The 23268-nt window shown below is 48.5% G+C and overlaps 1 protein-coding gene across 1 annotated transcript in view; it reads right to left on the bottom strand.

Annotated features, from left to right (window-relative positions):
- Positions 1–12697: 12697 nt before the first annotated feature.
- The window catches only part of TMEM178B (transmembrane protein 178B), a 333995-nt gene continuing 323424 nt past the window's right edge, over positions 12698–23268 (bottom strand). Inside the window, exon 4 of the mRNA XM_057304458.1 lies at positions 12698–22405. Within this exon, the coding sequence (XP_057160441.1) occupies positions 22155–22405 (251 nt within the window). The 3' untranslated portion in view covers positions 12698–22154. The remainder of the gene's footprint in view (positions 22406–23268) is intronic.

Genomic DNA, 23268 nt, shown 5'->3' with positions numbered 1-23268 from the left:
AACGCAAAGAGACTAGAGAGGTCTCGGCTGACCACAGAGGGAGGGATGCAGCAAGGGAGAGCTATTGCTGAAAAGCCAAAATGATCCCAGGCTGTATTTATAGAAGGATGATATGCAAAGCCCAGGAAGCAATCATCAGGCTATGATCTCCATTAGTCAGCTCTCTGTCGAAAACGACGCCCAGTTCACCACACTTCAAGATGCAGGAGCCCAGAGCAGGGAACAAAGTGACAGGAAATCATTACTTAGAGTAAAAGTTAAGGAATCTGGAGAGCTGAAGACAAGCTTTTCACTGATTCCACCCATTGTCTGATTGCTTGAGTGGCTAGGAGGAAAGGGGGGGCAAACAGGGAGGGAATTCCAGCTAGAAATTTCCCTTCACCTTGTTGTCCTCTCAGCACAGAATTTTCGAAGCCCCTTCTCTCTCCTCTCCTTCCAGTCAAGGTTAAGATCCCCTGCCTGAGGTCTCTCTCTGCAAAGACTTGAAAGCCCAGCATAATCAATTCTTATTGACTGAGGACTGCTTCTCTACCTGTGCTGGGCTCTTATTAAGTTTTACCACCTCCACGTGCTGGTCACAGGGGCTTTAAGAGTGAAGCGGCTGAGCAGACTCGGGCTCGTGGCTGGACCCCCACGTTGACCACAGCAGCCTTGTGGCTGCCACCTGATTTCTGAACTCGTTTTCAGCCTGTATGTGAAAGATTTTCTCCCTCGGTCTTCAGCAGGTCCCTGTGGGAGTCCGCACCACTCCTCCCTTAACTCCGTCCTTTAATGGCTTACGTTAGGGTACCATTGAGTATGATGGTAGAGATAGTTTGACCTCAGAGACTCAACGCTGACTTCCAGAAGTCAAAAACATAGGATTCTCCTGATCTGAGCCAAATCTGATGTAGTCATTTCGTATTTTGGAGAAAGGCAGTGATGACTACAACAGCTCTTCTCTGTCATGTCTTCTTGACCTTCTACAGAGGTTTTAAGCTTCATTTAATCTCTCCTGAAAAAAAATAAGAAGGAAAGAGAAGAAGAAAGACACACATAGGCGTCACACACCAGGTTCTTGCACAGCAAGGACCGGAAGTGGAAAAGTCCCAGCGCAGGCTCTTCCCATCTTGCCTCAGAAGAAATCCCTGGAAGAAAATATAGTGAGAGGACACTGCATCCCATCTGCAGTGGGAGAACTCAGGAAGCCAGGTTCCCAGTGGCTGACGGTGGCCAGATGGTCCTTGCTTCTCCGTAGGAGCATGAGCTCTGCTTGCTCTTTCTGGTCCCAGGAGTTAGGGGCTCCTTCAGCAAGCACTCTGGGGCACACAGTGCCAACCAAGTAGGGAACACAGCAGAGAGTGGCCGAACCCTCAAGCACGTGTCACCAGAATTTCAGAAAGCAACGGTGTCAACATCAAGAGCCCATGAAATGTTGGAGGCGCCCACTTTGTGATTAGACAGACCTAGACCTGAATGTCATCTCTGTCCCTTCTCTTCCCTCAGCCCAGGCTGAGCCTCAGTTCCTTCCAAGGATAATCCCCCACACCTTCCAGAAACTGCTAGTCTCCTGCAGGACCAAGCCACACGCCTAGTGCTTTCACTTGGCGCGCCATCTTGTGCATCTCCCTATATCAATACGCTGAGATGGACCCGGGTTGTTTGAATGGCCGCACGGTAGTCCACCATATGGTCATATTCACCTTTGCCGTTCCCCGAGAATGAATGTGAACGTGTTTACAGTGTTTGCAATAGCAAACAAAGCTGCAGTGGATATCCTGGTATGAGTATCCGCACATGCACAAAGCTGTAGGAAAATTACAAGAGAATTGCTGCAAATGCCTTTGAAATTCTGATTCTGTTAAACTGTCCTCTAACGAGCCTCCATCGACTTACCCACCCACCGATGGCGCCCAAGGTGGCTTCTTTGGGAGAAGGCTCCATGAAGGAAGGCCAACAGGCGTGTGGGGGAGGGAACTAAAACCGTCTTTTGTTACGCTTTGGCTCTCCAACAAAGCATTGTTGGTGCTATTTCGGGGGTCCTTGGTGCTGACTCCACAGGCGAAGAGCGCACAGTTGTGCTTTTCTCCGAGGGGACATCTGTCAGAAGCTGTGTTTATTTTTGGCCACTCGGTGACATGCTCCCTGCATTTCCAGGGGATTCTTGGCTTCCCTCAACAATGACCCATTTGTGGCTGAATGTTTAGCTGTTCTCTCAGTCCTGATGTCTGTTCTGCAAACTATTTTGAGGTTTGATTGGTTGGTTCCCAGCAGAAACTGGATGCAAACCCCCAAATTAGGATGTTGCGTGCTGATCTTCGTCTGGGAAGGTGGTACCTGGGCAAAACACGCTTTTAATTTGTTATCACTTAATTTAGAATTGTTATTATGGGAAACTGCAGACATATATAAAAGTAGCGAAAACAGTGTGATGAATCCCTATATCCCCAGCACCTGGCTTCGAGGATCAGCTCATCTGTATACCTGCCAATTCCCCACCTCCTGTATTATTTGGAAGCAAATTCCAGACTTATCATTTCCACCATAACTGTTTCAGGGTCGACCTACAAATTGAAGGTCTTTTTAGGAAGACGTACTCATATTACCATTAACACACCTAAGACAGGTAACAGTGATTTTTGAATATACACAAATAGTCCAGTCAACGTTCAAATTGTCTCCTAAAATGATTTAAATATGATTTTTAAATGTTAGAAAAGCAGTATCCAGGGCCAGGAGAACTGAGTTCAAGTCTCAGATCTGTCCTTCTCTCCCTGGGTGACTTTCATTAATTCCCGTGTCACCTCTACCTCTGTTTCTTAGAATTGGGGGGCTGGAAAAAAACCATGAATCTTAAATACTCTCACACAATGCTGATGAAGAAAGGAAAAGAACAGGAGGGGGAAAAAAACAAAAACAAAAAACCACTGCAATAATTGAACCTAGAGTCAAGTTCTAATTTCTAAGTAATGGTGACCGGATCGATAAACGTCTACTAAATTCAATAAAAGTTACAAAATCTGTCTCCTCTTATCCCTGTGAAAGAGAGATGTTAGGGTCAGGGGAGCCTTATCTGCCCCTCTTGGCAGATAAATGCTTTTCAGAGTGAAGTGGCTGTACTTCGTAGCAGATATACTATAAGCTGCCTTCAGTTTAAAGCACAAAATCTTACTATAGTATTTGTTTAAAACCCACAGATACTCCTTTGGCATATCCTCATGTTACAAGACCGGAAAGAGGGCTGGGGGAAAGGAAGAGAAAAGAAAGATTTGTCAATGATTCTGGAAGTCAGGCAACGCCATTGGTAGCTCTGTTACCTCATGAGATAATGTATGCATACATAAATTATAAAGTGCCATAAAATTGTTATTAGAAAGATGAGGATCCCCGGGTGGTCCTAAATCATGCCTAGTGTTTTCCCCGTTGTATTTCTATTAGCAGCAATCAGATTTCTCTTCGCAAGAATAAAACGTATTCCCTATAAAATCTAGAAGACAGGGGAAGGAAGGGGAAATAGTCAAATAAAGACATATTGGCAGGAGATTAAAATACTGCCAAAAAGTCTTGAAAGACTTTCTTTTTAAAGACCACAGCAAGTACCATCTCCTTGCTCTGTGTGTAGGTGGGAGCACGGGAGGTGATGAGCCAGCCGTGTAAAGGGAGGGAGGGGAAAATGAACAAAAGAAGACTCTTCATTTCTCGGGGTCGTTTGGTGAACACAGAATGGAGAACACCTCCCCAGAAAAGGTGGGGTTACAGCTGCCAGGAAAGGCATGTATCTCTCTTTGCCATGAATGGGATGCTTTAGCAGAAAAGCAGCTAGGGAAGGATGAGGGGTAGACAGCTTTTCTCTCTTTGGAAGGCGACAGCGCTCAGGGTTTGAAGGGACTGGATGTCTGCTGCTTGAACGTCTGCAGGTGACCATCCCCGTCCTTTCTCTGAACACAAGGGCTCGCACATGCAGATGTGACACCTGTCCCCACCCCCCGCCCCCCAAACATCCAGAAGACTCTTTTTTTTTTCTGTGAACTAATTGTTTTATTTATTTTTATTATTTTTTTTATAATGATTTTTTATTATATTATGTTAGTCACCATACAGTACATCCCCAGTTTTCGATGTAAGGCTCGATGATTCATTAGTTGTGTATAACACCCAGTGCACCATGCAATATGTGCCCTCCTTACTACCCATCACCGACCTATCCCATTCCCCCACCCCCCTCCCCTCTGAGGCCCTCAGTTTGTTTCTCATAGTCCATAGTCCATCCAGAAGACTCTTAACACGCTGCCCCTGTGTTGGAAGACAGGTCGGGGAGGGAGGGAGATGGCACAGAGGGCGCGGGGGTAGGGCACCTCACAGAAAGGACCTGGAGAACCCAGCTGGCTTCTACGGGTGGGCGCAGAACTCCCACCCTCACTGGCCGTGACTGGTCAGAGCCGGGAGATGAAGATTCACCATTGCCTTGGCAACCAGATAGCAGGCAAAACTGTTACTTGGCAATTTCCACAGACTCTCTGTCCCCTCCCCCCACACCCACCGTCTCCCACGGCAGCACAGACAACACTTCCCCCCTTAACGCATCTCTAAAATCACAAGACTGTGTGAAAGAGAAAGCCTTTTCTAAGCCCACGTGGGAGGTCGTGGTTTGAATGACCTCCTCGCACTGGTGACAGGAGACAGACAACTGGGGGACAGAGTGAAGGGGAAGAGGGGGTGGTTAGCAGCAAACCTGGAGCAGCGGGCAGTTCATTTGCTCATTGTTTCCAGAAACCACAGAAAATGGAACAAAAGCAAAGGGGATCAGCAGAATGTATTCGCTCCCATGTCCGTTTCTGTCCCTCCCTCCCCTCTTCCTGGAGGTCCTATGATGGAAACCTGTCTTCGGGGGCTGTGCCCACCTGGCTCCTGCCCGCTGGCTTGCTGGCCTTTTGCTCACCCACCCTTCACACACCTTCTGCTGCGCGTCGGGCTCTGCTGGGCTCTGCGGCTGCATGCTGCAGACCGACCAGCCTCGGCTCCCGGCACCTGCAGCCGGGAGGCCGAACACCAAGTGCGCAGACGAACAAAGCAATCGAACACTAGAACAAGACTGCAGGGGTGCCAACGAGGCCGGGCCTGCAGCGAGCGCGTGAGCTCAAGCCTAGCCGGAAAGGACTTTGTTTTTAGGCAGGAGAGTTCAATTCTTACCTACACGTTACCAGGCTTCCCCTAATGTTCTTCACAATTTTGTTGAAGTGTAACTGAGGGAGAGTTGCACACGCTTAACTCACGATTTGATGGGTTTGGACACAGGCAAACACCTGTGAGACCATTACCTCAACAAGCGGACACACCCAGCTCCTCCCAGAGTTTCCTTGTGTCGTGTGTGTGTGTGTGTGTGTGTGTGTGTGTGTGTGTGGTTAAGAACACTTATCCTGAGACCTACCCTCTTAACAAATGGATTTTGAAGTATGCAATTCCATCCTGTTAACTTCAGGCACTTCATCGGATAGCAGGTTTTGAGAATTTATTCATCTTGCAGAATTGCAACTTCGCACCCACTGGAGAGCACGCCCCCCGTTTCTTCCCCGCTCCAGCCCCTGCAGCCACGATCGTATTCTGCGCTTTTATGAGTCTGATCCTTCAGAAATCTCACATCAGTGGAATCATGCGGTATCTGTCCTGTGACTGGCTTATTTCACTCAGCATAATGTCCTCCGGGTTCATCCACGTTGTTGCGAATGCTTCAAAAGGACTTCCTTCTTTTTAAGACTGAATAATGTTCCTTTAATGTGTAGCCCACATTTTTTAAACCATTCATCCACTGATGGACTCTTGTATTTCCATATCTTGGCTATCGTGAACAGTGCTGCAGTGAATGGGGGAGGGGTGTATGGATGCTACAGCTTAGTGCTCACAGCAGAGGCAGTACTGAGGACTCTCTTTTGATTAGATGCTCAGGGAAGAAAGCCTTTCTATCATTTAGGCCAAGATCTGAAGGCTTGGTATTGCATCACTGGGCCACCATAAATGTTGTCCAGGTTGTACACCGCACAAATCTGGAGGCTGCAATTTGCATTATAGTCATTTTGTACAAAAATATGCAGAAACTCTGAATACACACCCAACCCTCTACACCCTAGGTGTTCTTCCCAACTGCTGTCCCTGTCTCCTAGCTATGTATTCAGGCTTACCTCTGGTCTACTGGTGGGGTACATGCGTGCGCAGAGAGAAAGGGGGAGGGTGGGCGAGAGCAAGGTATTGAGGGAGGAAGGGAAGAGAAATGAGGAACACAACAAGCCAAGATAGAATATTCTGTATATAATCCTTCAAAAGGCTATCAGCAGGAAAAGCAGCACTGTAAGTTCTGATGGTTCTAGTAAGAAAATCCATTAAATTATGGAGGAGAAGCCAACTAGCAGCACAGCAATTGGCAGAACAACTGTGCTAATTAGTAAGGGATAAAAGGGGGCAAAATTAAAAGCAGAGCTTCCCTGTCATGCACTTGAAGGCAATACGAAGGACTGAAAACTGAGACAGATTTCCAGATCGAGTCTGGGACTGGTGCTTGGAGTCTGGCCTCCTTTCAAGCCAAAGCATTTTGATCTTGCAGGAGGAAGATGATATGATGAAGGATTGAAGGTCAAAGCTTTAGTGCCAGGAAGAGCACGCTTCTGATTTTCATAAGCTGGTCTATTGTCTGTACTGCATAACCAGCCTGCTTACTATGATTTCAAAAACAATAGCTAGAAGGAAAATATGTCGAAGTGTTATTGGAGATTACCTTCTTTGGGTGCTGGAATGCAGTGGATCCCCTCCTCCTTCTTGTCTCCTCCCTCTTGTGTGTGTGTGTGTGTGTGTGTGTGTGTGTGTATCTTATTTTATCCAATGGAAAAAATTTTTTAAGGTAAGAATCCCTTCGTTCTTCTAATTGAAGTTTTAGTGTGGCTAAGACAGCATATCAAAAATTTCCCCCTAAAATGGCAAAAAGCCATTATGTATTTTAGTTTCAGAATACTCTTCAGTATCAGAGGAACCGCGTTATTCTAGAAGAAAATGTGTACGCCGGGATATGCAATATTCAACAAGATGAATCCACACTTGGCCTTCAAAATAGCTAAGGATAGATTTTATTTTTGCTTAGTCCTAATTTTAGTGCAGATGAAGCTCAATCCTTCAACATTTAAAAGTTATATTAAAAGGCAGACCTCTAGGGGCCAGAAACCAAATTCTCAAGCTTGGATAGCTAGAGTACTTTCTGAAGGCCATTTTGTTTTTATGACCATTTGGCTCAGAATTAATGAGAACCACTTTGCATAGACATCATCGTATATTCCAAAGCAGTACCTTTTGGGGATTCTTCCACTCACCTTGTAGATACAGACGATCAGAGTTGTTGTTGTTGTTGTTGTTGTTGTTGTTGTTGTTGTTGTTGTTTTCTTTTTTTTTGTTCCCAACACATTCGTGCTCTAGTCTAGGAACCTCAGAGATAATTATCTCTTCAGGTCTACAATTTTAGAACATTTATCAGGTTATTAAAACCACCAATTATGGTGGTAAACACCCAAGGAGTCTGGAGACTGTTGGAAAGATTAAGAAAACCAACTATAGAGATTCCTTTGGAGGGAAGGGGTACACAGAACAGAAAAAGCTTTGTGTCCTCATTGAACCCTGATATTCTGACCTCTCTTGAAATGTTTCTTTTCTCGGAGAGGATCCTTCTTGTGACTGAGATCCCAAGAAGGCCACTGATGGCTACATAGAAAATTTGAGACCGGTCGTCATGTCCCCAAGTGTTTTAAACCACTAAAACGCTTCGCGATCTCTGAGTACACAGCACTGGAATCACACTGTCTTCGGGGGAGAGCCGTGTGGTCTGGGACAGATGGTGAAGACCTTTGCTCGGTGCCAGATATGCTAACCCTGTTCTAAAATATCTTTGACTGCCCGTCCACCTCCGTGGTTTATTCTCAGGACTGAAGGGAGCTAAAGGAATCTCCATTTTACTTGATAGGTCCAAGCCCTAAGAAGCTGGACAATGGGGAGATGAAGCATGAAAAGTGGTTCATCAGTATCACAGCCCGTGGAAGATCCTATTGTCATGATCATCGTCAGTCTGGTGAGTTCTCTGGGGAAAAGTCAGGGAAGGGGAATGGACATGGATGGGCTGGGGTTGCTGTCAGCTGGCCCTGGAGGCAGGCCCGCCCATCCCCCCCACACCTGCTGCCCCCCTCGCCTGCCCGGGGACGTGCTGCAGAGATCTCCTGGCACCACCACTCTTTCCCACAGCTCTGTCTTCACAGCCCCGCGGTCACGCCTTCCGCTCAGGTCTCATTAGCCAGTGGGACTTCGCACAGGCCATTTAAAATCTGAATGATGTCATAATGAATCCACAGACGGTACCCTACACTACGTCCAGCACTGTTCTAAGCGCGCGGCAAATATCAACCCATTTTATCCTCACGACAACCGTACAAGGTAGGTACTGCTATCACCCTCATTTGTTGAGGGAACGATCGAGGCACGCAGAGGCTGAGCATCTTGTCAGGGGTTATACCGTTAGTAGGGGGCACAAAATTTGAACGCAAGCGGTCCGGCGCCAGTAAGTTACACCACCATGAACTGAGTTTTGCCATCCAGCTCATGAAGAACGCAAAGGCACGGACACCAGGCTGATGGGCTTCTAATCCCCATCCCTCGGATCTGCTTGGTCTCACAGTCCAGGCTTTCTCTGGAAGAGGGAAGGGCAAAAGGCTCGCCCTCGGGCTACCCCGAGCCTGCTTTCCCATCATGGCTGCAAGCCCCGTGGGCTTACGCACACCTGCTCAGACTCAGCTGCTACGGCCTTAATGTTGCCCGACACCTGCCTATTGGGAGAAACAAAACCTAATTACGTTACCAGGCCTTGCTCCCCTGGTGCTTACCCTAAAAACCAGGGTTAAACCCAGCAGAAAGGAGCTTTCTTGGGACGTTAGTTTAAAACAATACCTGTTCCGATGTGGCTTGAAACCTCAGAGTGGGACTATTCTTTTCATTGTCCTTCGGAATCCTCCTGTGATCTCTACCCTAGATAAAAGATATTAACAGAAGTGTTGAAAACAACTTTCACATCATGTAGCTGGTAAGTGAACGCTCCAGCCCAGGGCATCCGAATCGCCTGGAGATAATGTTAAAATGCAGATTCTGATTCAGTGACTCTGGGGTTAAATGAAGATTCTGCCTTTCTAGCAAGATCCCAGGTGATGCTGATGGGAGCGGCAAAGTTCTAGAGCATTTCTCCCAGTCCTAGAAAAGGAAGTCCTCCGCTGCCTTTGAAAGCGGAAAGCGTATTTCCTTTGAAATACGGAAAGCGTATTTTCAATCCCAGATTTTGGTCCTCTCCTGAGTTAAAAATGTCCCAAGGGATGATTTTATTACACAAAGCTGTATGCCTATGTAGGAGAGTTGTACTTACTGGTGGTTGATACAATAAACGTGGGTTTGCATCTCAGCAGTGTGTTCACTGTCGGCTTTTGGTGCGGTGACCGAGGGGGTACGTGTGGGACTCCGACAGGGCACACATCTCAGTGCAGAAAGCCTTCCTAAGGGGGCAGGATGGGGGGCCTGCTTAAGAACGAGCAGTCACGCGGCAGGGGTGCTGCGCGGCTGACAGGCACTGATAAGGGCTCTGGGCCAGGCACCTCCTACAGTTCCCTCTCACTTTCTGAAGTGGTCTGGAAGGTGGGTGTCGGGAGCGCCCGGTCACACACGTGCCAGCACGCCAGCGGAGGCGGCCACGTGGCACAACTTGCACGCAGAAAGATTTGAATCCAGATCTGCTCAAAGACTCGAGCACCCGTACTCCCTCCCCCTTCCCTCCCCCCATCCCAGCACCCCGTGAAGGGGGCACGGAACCGTTTGAGGAGCTGGGACGGGAAAGAGACCACGGACAAAGAGCTTCAGCCAGTGACGTGCGCGAAGGGCAGGGTCGGGCTCGTCTGCAGAGGGTCAAGGGGATAAGGAAGGGATCTAGAATACCTGGAGAGGAGCTCTGTTAACACGGAGAGGAACCATGTTTTGTGTGGTCTAACTCATCACAGAACTGAATGCATGTACAATAAAGGGTTGACTCTGCAGGTCTGGGTTGCCCAAACCCCGCACATTCCAAAGAAGGGTGGCCTTTGGCCCTTGATGAGTGTGTCTTGGCTTACCCGGCTTACCTTGGGCCATGCTAGATAGTTTACACTGTGGTTTACGGTGGCGGCCTTGTCCATGGGGTGTCAGTTTGACCGCAGGAGGGGCTGGAAGCTCAGCAGCGAAGGTCGGCTGTATGAGCGCTCGGTGCCCACACGACTGACCTCCCCCAAATCCCTGGACGTGAGGCTTGGGTGAGCTTCCCTGGTTGGCGATACTCCTTTTGTCACACAGCAGTGCCGGGAGAATTAAGTGCCGTCTGTATGACTCCACTGGGAGAGGACGACTGGAAGCTCGTGCCCAGTCTCTCCTGAAGTCTGCCCTGCACCCCTTTTCCCTTTGCTGATCTTAATCTGTGTCCCTTCAGTGTTGCAGACCATCACCCTGAGTGTAGCGGGTTTTCTGAGTTCTGTTAGCCCTTCCAGCAAATCACTGAATCTGAAGGTGGACCAGAGGACCCTGATGACAGAGAACTCAACACCAGTTTGAGAGCCAACTGGAGTGGGTGGACGCGGGAAGGCTTTAGTTTGGGTCAGATCAGTACTCACTGAGCACTTACTATCCCGACTGGAGGCCCTACTGTCATTGGGATATGAAAGTGAGTTACGTCCAGATCCCTGCTCTTCAAGAAAACCCAGCTCCTGAGGAGATCCTAAGGAAAACACCCATTTCATCTGGAAGCTCTGAGTGCCGTAAGAGAGACAGAGCATGGTGCCCTGGGGTTCTGGGGGTGGGCATCCAGTACGATGCACATTCAGGAAAGGAAGGCTTCCCAGAGGACAGCATCCCTCCATGGGCCACCCTGGAGATGTGGGGGCCTTGGTCACAGTTCCCCGAGCTGCCTTTCTCCAATTACGTAACAGCTCTTCCTGGGGGGACCCTTGTGCCTGGAGGTACAGGTGCTGGGGTGCAAGGGAGTAGGTGTGTTTCCCACAAACCCAGGGGACGGCTTAATTCATCAGACACAGAAATCAAAGTTGTGCTTTACTGGAAAAAGGAGACCCAGACTGTTCGTGTCTCTGTGGCTCACCCCAGGCTGTCTACGGGGGCATCCGGGCATTAGGCCTCACGTGGCTGCTGGCACCTCCACCCACCCCTCGGGTGGGAATCCCACAGCACAAATTCATAGCATCTGATGGGAGCATCGTCCCCACCCCCTCACCCCACCCGGGCCGCACCAGAATCCCACAAAGTTCCCTGCTTTACAAGGGTTGAAAGGCGCTGCTCGTTTCTTAACATCAGCGGCGTTTCCATTCTCTCTCTCCTCCAAGAGACATGACTACCCAGGAGGGGAGGGGGCCCTTAGGTTCTGGCCTCCCATTTCTTCACGTTTTTCTTTACTTATAACCCTTCCCCCACCCGTTCTGCAAGGCACTTACCTTTGACCTGTACTTACTTTTGCAACGTTTTACTGCTTACTTCCATTACCTCCAAGATGATGATAATTCTTGTTCTTTTCTCCTTTGTAAGTCCCACTGCCTATATTAGTGTTCCTTTTTCAGATTAAATTTATGCAGGTCTTCGTGTATAATCCCAGCACGATGCAGATCTTTTGACAGAGGCTGTCAGCCAGGGCGCTAATGATCATGAAGATTCGGAGGCACAAAGATGGAGGACATCCCTCGCCCTCAGGGATCCCACTGCTAATGGACATTTCCCCGCTTTTGTCTGCTCAGCAGTAGATGCCCCCTCCTGTGTTTGGAGAATGGTCTGATCTTGGCGGGAGGCAGAGCTTAGCACCAGAGAGAGAAACAAGAGGCTCCAGGCCTGTTTTCCGGACCCCTCGGATGGTGCACTCACCTGGGATTCTGATCTGAAGGAGGGACCCGGGAATTCATCGCGGTGAATGTGGTGCCACAGACAGCCTCAGAGGGTCTCCGGGAGTCCAAGGGCAGCATCGGTGGGGGGCCAAGTTAGCCTGGGGTGTGATGCTGGCTCTCTAGCTGCCTGGGCTATGGGCTTCCAGCGACCCAAGCTTCTCAGATTACTTTTCCACTTGCACCAGATAGAGCCAGTTTCTTTTGCTTAAAACTAGCGATGTCGACTGAGACTTAACGCCCTTTAACACGCCCGTGCCTCCCCCTGTCTTCTTTCTGAGCGGTCCTACCCGGGCAGGAGCCGGCAACTTTTAAAAGGCACATGGGTGGATGGGAACTATGATTCTAAGTGAGGGACAGAGATGATGAAGACTGAGAGAGAAATTTCTCTCCTGATAGCTGGGAAAGAGGCTTAGGGGTTAGAACGGAACCAGTAATTCCAGCGTCTTACAAAGCTTTTTTAAAAAGTTACTAATGCCAACAATAGGAGAAAAAGAACAAGAGTTTCCCTCTTCTCTTCTGAATTGCTCTCCAATTCCCGCTCTCACCCAACTCTGAAAGCACGTACCTTTGGCTTACACATACTTGAAATGTTTATGGTCTATTTCCTCCAGGACTGGTCTTTAATCTATTATCTATGTAAGAGCTGTTCTATTTTTTTCTATACAAAACCTGAGGGGAAAATATGGCTCTCCACCAAACACTGCAGCATCTCCCCCTCTCCCCCAAGCAGACACAATTACTTAAAACACACAACATGATCTTCTTTATTTAATTGTTTAATCAGTTTACATTCCACAACTGACAGATTATTTATTTTTATTTTTTTCCATGAACAAGTCATTTAATTAATTACCAGACACTTTTTTTTCTTCAATCGATGGAAAGACAATATTTCTGCCAATTTGAAAAAGAAAATTGCAAGATGCAGTCAGTGTCAGTGAAGTCCCCAAATGCTCTCTGCTTCCTCAGTCCTTGCAAAAATCACAGGAACCTGGCAATTTCCCTTTTCATCCCCCCTCCCACTTCCCTGTTAAATTCACCTCTCCAGAATAGCACAATAGTTTCGAGATCTGGTTCGGATCACCTTTCCTGTAATTAATTAATTATTAGAAGGAACAGACAGTACAATAGATCTGATAAGATGTAGCATTCTTGTTAAGATTAAACAACACATTTATTCACATCATATCAGAACGAATTAACATAATATTTAATCTTATTTTAGCACCAATAACCACAGGAACTGCTACCTCCAGGGGCAGGGGCGGTGTTGGAATCCTGCAGTACACGCCACTCCTTGTCTAACCAATCAGAAAGCACTATGCAAATTAAAGGTAAATTCGTATAAATTTATATTGACCAAGCAATAGTCTGGTGGACCATAAACACTCCAGGTGTTTGAGAGTTTTGTCAGCTATGGTCCCTGTCGAATGACCACATATATAAAACACACTCACCAAATCGGCTCATTTTCTTTCGCTTGGTAACATAGGGCTCAGAATGTTTTATTTTAAATGAGTTAATCTTGTCATACTGGCTCTTTGAAATGCTTTGAGAATGCCCAGGGGTTGCTTGCTTGCATTTTATTCTGTTCTCTGTGCTAAGATCTTGCAACTTGTCTTCTTCCCCATCTACCCCCACCCCCAACAAAAGAGATTTCTTCACATCTAAGGAAGGTCTCTAGTCAGCAAGGACAGATAGGCAATGGTGGGTTGAGTCCAGGGGACAGAACCTGTCGCCACCACCTCCTAGAAAACCCAGTCTTGCCTGTGGTCACTGCTCTCTCCAGCATATCCCCTTTTAGCACTTGACTTTAAGATATAAATGTAAGAAAATTAAGGGGTTGAAAAAAAAAACCAGCTCCAAATATCGGTGAGATGTTATTAGCAGGTGACTGGGACTAGATGACAAAATGATGTCATCATTATTCGTGACCACGAGGAGGCCTGTCTGGCCCCCCTCCCCTGTAAGATAAAGGACATGGGCATAAGAGATAAGTTGATGTACCCATAGCTGAAGAAAGTGACCTACTCTGGCCTCTAGAACTTCAGTGAGTCACTGGCACCATGCCCAGGGGCAGTGCTGACACCCTGTGGGGCAGAAGTGACATGTATTTGACAAGCAATGGTCCTCTCCTCCGACTAAGCAGGTGAGGTGGAATTTCAGGGGCCAGGATGGCAGCTGTGCGCTCTACTCTCGGCCAAGGCCAACCTCTGGCCTCAGTCACCTGGGAGATCCGAGTGACTTACGGGGGAGGGGGTCCTATTCGGTCTCTTAACAAAGAGTCAAAATCTTTGCTGTCCTCTATGGTAGCCAGTTGCCACGTGGGGCTGTTGAGCACTGGAGATGTGGCTGGTCCAAACTGTAATGTTTTCTAAGAATAAAATCCACAATGGATTTCAGACTTCATGAAAAGGCAACAGATGTAAAATATTTGTCATTTTTTATATTGATTCCATGTTAAAATAATATTTTTGATACGTTGGGTTGAAATAGGTGTTAAAATTAATTTCACCTGTTTATTTGGACTTTTAAAAGGGGGGCTCACTAGGATATTTAAAATTGCTTATGTGGCTCACATTCTGTCTCTGTTGGACAGCACTGGTCTAAATGGTCTTCCTGAAGCGGGTCCCAGAGCGGTGATCACCGCGGACCGTCAGAGAGGAAGAAGGTGTGGATTGAAGGCGCCATGGAGGGGAGGGTGAGGTGAAGCTTGGTGTGAACTTCTTGCCCCCCGCCAAGGGCCCCTCATCTTCTCAGTCCTGGGGGAGGCAGCTCCTTGTGCTACAGGAGTACCCATTCCCTTACTTCAGGGTGCCCTGCCTTTCGGGGACCCGTCCCCGCTGCCATGCCAAGGATGCCCTGGTGACTTTGCCATCTCTCCTTTCAAAAGTTCTCTTGACCTTACGTCCGTGGGCAACTCCCATCTACTGCCACTGCCCTTGCCCCACCGCCCACCGGCGCTTTCTTCATTCTGATTTGGTGGGGTCCCCTAGCCGGCCACCCCGCTTCGGGCCTTGCCCGTCACGTCCGTACAGTGAGTCACAGATGACAAAGCTGTTCACAGGCACCGTCTCCTTTGACACGCTTCTCCTACCCCAGCTGGCAAAACTCCGTCAGTAAGGATAGTAAAATGAGAACGGCAAAGTGGGTGGGAAAAGGCATCTGAGAACAAAAAGGTAGATCAAAGGCTTTGGACTGGAGCGCAAACTGGCTGTTAGCTTGAGGTTACTTTCTGAGGCGTGAGAGGGGCAAGAGTAGCAGGGAGTAGAACTCCAAACGGGCCTTCTGGAGGGCAGCGCCCGCCCGCGTGGGCCGAAGCCTCTAAGAGTAGCAGCAGAATGGCCGAGGAGACGTGGTGCCCCAGGAGCCCCGGGAGCCCCTGCTCCCTGTTTGGCTGAGAGGACGCAGAGACAGTGAGGTAACGAGACTCGCCCGAGGCCCCGAGGGAGCCAGTGACAAAGCTACGGACGCGAACCCAGGCCTCTGTGGTGACCTCCGTGATGAGCTTCACCCTTCAGACTTCGAGGACTTGCTTTTACTTTCGGGAAAATACATTTTTACTTTAAAGGCAAAAAGCTTTAGAACAGAGGGTCCCAAGCAGACACTCGTGACTCTCAGAGAAACCACCAGAAAACAAAACAAAACAAAACCAAGAAAACACAACAAACTCCCGTGCCGACGGCTTCCCTCCCTTCATATCCCACCCAGAGTCAGGATTTTAGGGCAGTCTACGTAAGTCCTCCAAAAACTGAGGGCTACATCAGTGCATTTGCTCCGTCTCCATTCCCTCCCCCTTATTTTCAGGTTCCACTTTGATTTGTACATTTTTACAGAGAGTCTTGGATCTAAAACAGTCACACCATGGATGGAAGTGGGAAAGGAGTCTGAGAATGAGTTAGCGAGCGCTCCTTATGTGAAAGGCGTCATCACATCCACGACAATACAGACACGCAGATGCATTCAGGCTCGAAAGGGTCTCCAGGCGACCAGGGAAGGAGGGGAAAGGTTTGGCCAGAGGGAGTCACGGGAGACAGGAGAGAGAGACACAGAGTGTGCCCCAAGGAGCAACACCCAGTCCCTGGAAACGAAGAACAGGACTGCAGGTGCCGAGGTTGGCATCTGTCAGAGTGAGGCCAGGTCTGAGCTGCTGCTATGCACCCCATGCTTACACCAGTTTTCTGCTTCTCGATAGTGAGCAAATACCCCCTATAGTTGGATCGTCCCCCCATTCTTGGTCGGGCTCTATCCCTACAGCGAGCAAGGACTTGAACTTCCTTTTAGAGAGGGTCTCTCCGTCACATTGAAACCGAATCTCCGGCAAAGCAGACAGGTGCAGACCCTTTTGGAAGTACATTCTTGTCTAGAACCTAGGATTCAGTTTTTCCCCAATGGGATCATACCCCGAACATCTCCTAGTGAATGCACCATCCAAAGGACTTCCTATGAGAACCCATATGCTTTTGATGAAGCCATCTGCTTCACTGACAAGAGAAAGAAGGTTCCAGTTCTTTGAAACTTGTTCCCATCTTAAACTGAAAAGACCATTAAAATGTTTCAGAGCTTGATCTGCTCCCACCAGTAGGGCACATACAGCTACAAATCATGTTTGCAGGAAAGAAAAAAAAAAAAAAAAGACATTGACCCTTGCTCAATAGTTAACTTTTTAGCTCATATATGCTATTTGTTTCATTTGGTTTACTCATTCCATGACCCCTGGGAATAATCAAGAAGGATTAAGAGTGCCCTTTGCAAAATTTGATTTGGACCAAAGGAAGGAAGCCTGAGAATGGGTAAATTGAGGAGCCAATATCTGTGAGGGACCCACAGGATAGAATAGAATCCCACATGCTAAAGCTGGATAGGGACGGTCCTGTTTGGTGGCCAAGATGACCGCTCACACTCAAATGTCCTTTTGCAGTGAGGCCCAGACACCACATGGAAGAATTCCACGTGGTGGGGGCTCTGCTGCTGCTGGATCATTCGAACGGTGCATAATGCACATGACACGTCATCTTTGCAAATCACTTTGCAATTTCTTTGTCACCCTTAACATAGCATGAGGTAAAGTGTTATCACCATCCTCATTTTGCGGATGAGGAAGTTCAAGTATGGAGAAGACCCGGTGCCCGGAGTCACAGATCGTTTTAGTGAAGAGCTGAAATGAACTTTACAGTAACTGCACGATAGAGTGTAGCTGAACTAGTGAGTTACTCTGGCTTCCGTGCTCTTACCAGTTAGACTGAGATAGCACTCAAAAAGAAAAAAAGAAAAAGGAAAAAAAAGGAAGAAAAATCCCAAAGTAAAAATGTTTTCACTCTGTTCTGCCCACCCCTAAGCTCTGGCATTGACCATTTTCAAAAACTCTCTCTGCCGTCTTTGGGGGCTCAGAGCCCTGTGCTCCTTCTGCTGTGAACACAGGGTCAAGTCCACGCAGACCAGTGTGGTTCTGCGGTCCGGGACTACATTCCTAGCCCCGACTGCCAGCCCAAGACAACCATGGCCATGGAAGCTGCTGGGGTTGTGACCATTAGGACACCCCTGAGTGATGGAATTATAAACAATCCTTTAGTCTTTTTTTTTTTTTTTTGTACTTTATTTTTCTGATTTTCTACGGTTTTCTATTATTCAGAAAAGTAATCCAATAGTCAATAATAATGTAGTCTAGGACCTAACAATAATGTTTAAGAAACATTTTGCACCATGGGGGCATCAATGGAAAGAGGGCACACGGCCCACCAAGTTGACCGCTTTGAGAGACACGGGGGTCTTTTGTGTCTCTCAGCTCAGGTGGGCTTGTTTAAAAGCCTGTCCCCTTACTCTGTCGGATACCACCTAGACAATAGCACAGCAGCCAGCCTGGCTGGTATGCACCAGTGGTTTCTAAATGTGATGAAATCACCTCTCCCTGTGACTCATCATAGTTCCCTTCAAAGGGCTGGATTTGTCCCCTGGGATGGTCGGCCCCTGGAGCAGGAGGAACGTTTTCAGAAAAGGCAGATTCCCGAGAGAACCAAGCAAGCAAACCACACAAACCACACCAACGATGACCAGAGTGTATTTCTTCCCACTCCTTCCCCTCAGACACTTGAAAACCAGTTAATGAACGCTCCCGGAATAAGCCGGGTGAAGACAGAGTCAGTGTGTCTGGGAACTTGATTTCACTATGCTGAGTCCGACTCAGGGGGGCAGTTTTAGGGACCTAAGCAGCACATCCCCCGTTAAATCAGAACAACTAGGTGTGGTTCATTTTAGCCCTCTTCTCATGACCGTGGAGGGCTATTACGAGGTAGGGCCCATACTCAAGAGTCCCAGGATATCGTCTTCCCTTATCAAAGGAAAGGCAAGCACTGTCAGGTGGAACCACTGGCCCCCAACAAGAGAAGATGCCAGAATGGGCTCAGGGTGCTGCATATGGTCATGTGATCAAGGAAGGCTTTGTCTGCATTTGGTGGCGATGTTGAGGCTTCCTGACTTTGTGATCCCTGAAGCTGAAAGGATGTAGTTATTGAAAGGCTGAGGCTTTCAGGAGGATTGAAGCTGGAATAGGCACATTTAAATTTTTTTGTTGTTGTTTAATATTTCTATGCCAGGAAGCTACCGACCTCCTTTTGAAGCTTACAGCCACAACGGATGAGGAAGGGGGCTGCTTGGAGAGTGAGGATGAGCCCCTCCAGAGACAAACGCCTGAACTCTTTTAATTGATCAACTATTTTAAGTTATGCAGAAGGAAAGTGGAAGTGAGTGGAGGGAGAGGAAAAGGAAACATGGAGAAACCAAAACTCCCAAAACGGGGAGAGAAAGAACTAGGACCTCTTTCCAGGCCGACACTCTACTTTCCCAAATCCCCAATCTCATAGGGTAAGGAAGGAAATGAAAGCTGAAATGGGCCCCATGCTTAAGGCTGACTTGCATGGAGCTCAAAACACACCCACGGTCAGAGACCTTGCACGCACACCCGTAAGGAATTCGAACTTGACCTGGGATCAGGGCTGGGGCTTTAATGGGGCTGCTAACCCTAAATCCCGTCGGAAGGTTGGATTCTACATTGATGGGAGGTCGGCAGAGGCTCCCTCTTCCTTCTCCCTCCCCCCCCTTCCTTCTTCTTCAACCAGGCCACTGCCTCAGTGATAGCACGGGGCGGCAGGTCTTAACCTGGATCCCTATGTTGGAGGGATCAAGGTCACCTGAGCAAGGACTCGCCATTTGTACTAGGCTTCCATCCTGACTACGTCGCTTAGGCTTTTTATTGGCCCCAAGCAGCAGCAGACCTCGGAGTGTGTCTGTTCCTGTCTGGCCCCACAACCAAAGCAGCTGCTCAACGCCCCTGCTCTCCTCACGGTGAGTTAAGCCCAGGTGGTTGACTTCTTTCTTAGGAATCTCTTAACATTTCAGGAAGGTTTTGAAGGGACACAATACGCGGTATTAAGGGTCGATCATAAAGATGAGTAGCTGGAAAGAGTGGCTGATCCATTTATGGCAAGCACGGGATAAAAAAAAAAAAGGAAGGTATAAATAGTCACAGGTCGGTGAGGCAGTATCTTCAAACATGGCTACTTAAGAAAAGCTTGAATGATAGCAAGTTGCCCCCTTTAGAAATTCCTTCCCCATTTTCCTGCTGGGAAACAGCTGGAGTTTGGGTCTGGTCACAGACAAGCCCTCTGGCCCTGAACAGACGCTCACAGACCCCTGCCTCTCGCTGCTTGGCCCACTCAAGACGCTTGGAAGGAAGATACAAGGCCTCTCAGTCTCGGATGTTCCTCACTTTCCCTCAAGCCCCAGTATGCCTCAAAGGGGGAAATCAAACTTTTCAAGAAAACATTTTTTTAAAGTTCTGTATACAATAGAAAAATTGGGGTTTCCTGAAAATGGTTTCTCTTCTCATAGAATAAATCCTTTAAACCAGCCCAATTGGAAGGCAATAGCATTTGCTGCTGCACACCTCACCCCTCCTCTCTCAGCACACCCATACATGTGTGCCCAGGCACACACACGAGACCTTTCGCAGAAGCTGACCAGTGTCGCTGGGAAAGAAGGCTTGAGTGGTACACCCACACCCGCGTCCAGGTTATACTGATACAAACACACAGAAAATGCACCAGAGAGCTACACATACACAGAGACCCACATTCAGTCCATTCGTGGACACGGGATGTCCTATCTGGATGTGAATCACACACACACACACACACACACCGTCAAAAAGAGCAGATGAGGAGACAGGCAGGACTTGCAGCGTGGTGGACAGAAGAGGGAGAGGTGGTTTGTAGGTGAGGAAAGGTGGGACTGATAGGAAGATAGTTCAGAAGACAGGTCGATGAGACAGGTGCTTGGATGGGAAGGAAGGCTGTTGAGCTGTTGTTGGCAAAGTGCCCCAAGCACCCTTAGTTATGAAGCAACTGAGGCGTCAGCTACATGGCTGACCCATGACTGTGCAGTTCGGGGATTCACTCTTTGCCTCCCCAGAGCTGCTCAGCGCCCGCACGGTCCCCGAGGTGACTGTCAGCTGCTCCTGTCCACTCTTCCCAGCAGACACTCATCCCTACAGCTTCCACAACTCTGGCTGACTTCGTGGCTCGCCAACACCTGCAGGGCCAATTTGCTGCAATGAGCCTGAGACACTGGGCTGGACTTACACCACCTCTGTTTGGGGGCTAGCCACTAAGATGGCTATTTGGGGATGCATGGCCTTGAATATCAAGAGGGAAAGGAAGAAGATGGAAAGAGTCAAGAGTTCTCCATTAATTTACATGATATCATACAAACTCGAGCCCATGGGACATGGAGGTGCTTTCTCTGCATGTGACCCATTTTCTTTCATCTGTACAGAGGTCGCCCCTAGGAGAGGGGTAGATGTCCAGTGACAAAGGACAGCTTCCACGATGGGGAGTGAAGGTCTGGTTTGGTTTGGTATACGTACTTGTACAAAAACAACAGAGGCAACGTTCCTTCTCTCTCCTGAACTGTGCTCTCCCTCTTCTCTCATGGCTTTTGTGCCCAGCTTTGTCTTGAACTTCCAGACTTAGAGGACTAAATCCTGCGGCATGCCAGAACTGTGACGTGAAGGACCACGGGGCCCTCGGAGGCCCAGTGGGTCTGTTCTCGGTTCTGCCCTCTGGGAATTTCAGCTGCACATCACAAATAATGGAAAAATGCAACACAAGCGCTGAAACCCCACGCTCAGAGAACACCCACCACGCGCACACACTCCAGGGATCTGAAGCTACAGAACGGGCACGTGCATTGGCTTGCCCCTTCGTTATTCTCCCTCGGTCTCGGGCCTCTGCCCTGGGCCACGAAACCACCACAAAGGAGGCAGACAACAGTCATGATGCAGTATTTCCATTTTAAAAGGTGAAAAGGAAAGAAAGGAAACCACCGGAAGTCACCTTGCACACACGCACGCACACACGCACGCACGCACACATCACAGCGTTACTCCAAGGCTCCAATCTGCCCGTGTAGGACCGCGGGCGGGGGCAGGCGGCCTCTTGTGGAACTGGGTGTAAGGCAGCTGGAAGGTAAGACTGGGTTTTCTCAGCATCCACGGAAGTGTCCTTTTATTGACGTGGATCTCGCCTCTCAGCACGTTGCTCTCTCCCCCTTCCCACCTCCAAAACTTGGTCCAAAAGTTTGGCAACAAAGAGAAAACGTCCTGCTCGCTCTGTTTTCTCTTCCACTTCTCGTGTGTCGCTGGTGGGCCAGGAAGGGAATCAGAACAGGAAGATCAGGAGAAATGGTTCTGCAAATGACCTCAAAGATCTGGTTACATTCTAGGAACTAAGGGCTTTGTTTCTCTGCGGTATGATCGGTGTTGGGGTGGTGTCCTCACTGCTGGCCCAACGGAGGGCACCTCCTTCTCTACATCCATGCCGCTTCAGACCACCGGCGACATGTCCCTTCCCGGCCCCCCACCCCATCCTCGAGAGGGACGGGAGTCAGGACGCTATCATGGGGTTGATGTTCGTTCTGTCTTCAAGAAACCATGGAGCCAAAAGTTACGAAGGGATGGAAGAGCCGCATGATGGGAACGCTTTCCCCGCCTCGGTGATGAGGCAACACAGAGTCCGACGAGATGCGGGTGCCTGAGCCAACTCAACTCTTCCTTGGCACTGGCATCACCTTGAGTTCGTTCTGTTTTATATATGTATATTATATATATATTTATATATATATATATATGTGTATGAGTTTGTTTTTTTAGCACACTGTCCCATTCTCGGGTCTGGATTTAGGGCAGTTGGTCCTCGGGACAGGTTGGACAGAAGGGGCCAAGGTACAGAAGAACCCCGAGATTAGTGTGAGGCCCAGGCCCCCCCACGCACAGAACATGGACCATCCGTAGCCGTGGCTGATGTCATCGGGGAGTCCATACAGGTAGCGTGGGTAGCGTGACAGCTCGAAGTTGATTCCAGCCACACAGGTGCACAGTGAAATGATGCAGAAGGTTCCTGGAGGGCAAGGGAGGGAACACGGGGTGGGGTGAGGGAGAGGAAGAGGGGGGAGGAGAGGGAGGGAGAGAGAGAGAGAGAGAGAGACAGAGAGAGAGAAGTGAGGTCGACAGACAGCATTTTCAATTCTCTTGAGTAGGAAAGATGAGAAGACCCAGGTACGGGCCACCTGCGAACAAGATCGATATCTGGAAATATTCAGAGAGGAGAATAGCGTGAAGAGATCGTGGCTTCCTTGCTCTCCAAGAATTGCCTGGTCTTGGAAAAACTTGGCAAGTCTCTCCTGTGGGAAACTACTAAATGAGTATCACAGGAGAGTCTGATGTAGGGTGCGTAGTGGGGCGGAAGAGGAGGAATCAATTCATTTTTTTAAAGCACGGCAAATTCGCTTTCTTGGGAGACACAGAAAACACCTTCCCCCTCCCCCGTTTGCTATTTTTTAAGCGAGAAAAACTATCTCTATTCTTTCCTACATAAAATGTTCTCATACAACACTGGGTTTTCCTTCTCCTGCAAGGCAACAGTCCCCAAAGTGTTCTCCATGGAACAGTGCCCCTAGGAGATATTCCTTTACGAAGTGGCAGCGGTCAAAGTCTCCGGGAAACTCTGTACGTGAGTTCTCGCCCGTGAAGATTTATCACCCACAGCAACATGAGCTCATGTGTCTTAACCCAGCCTTATGAGTATTTCACAAACTTACTGAATGAGGGGACCTCCTCTTTTAAAAGAAGTGACTCCTAGGAACCTTCAATGAGAAGGCTGCTTTAAGAGACAGAACGTTATAAAAATGCGTAGAATTATAAACCCATTTGTAACCATTAGAGATATGCAGTATCCCCAGAATGAGTTCAAGAGCTTTTCTC

This window comes from Ursus arctos, unplaced genomic scaffold, assembly GCF_023065955.2.
Source record: "Ursus arctos isolate Adak ecotype North America unplaced genomic scaffold, UrsArc2.0 scaffold_3, whole genome shotgun sequence".
NCBI classification, from domain to species: Eukaryota; Metazoa; Chordata; class Mammalia; order Carnivora; family Ursidae; genus Ursus; species Ursus arctos.
The sequence above is the reverse complement of the archived record's forward strand: the minus strand, read 5'-3'. Positions and strand labels throughout refer to the sequence as shown.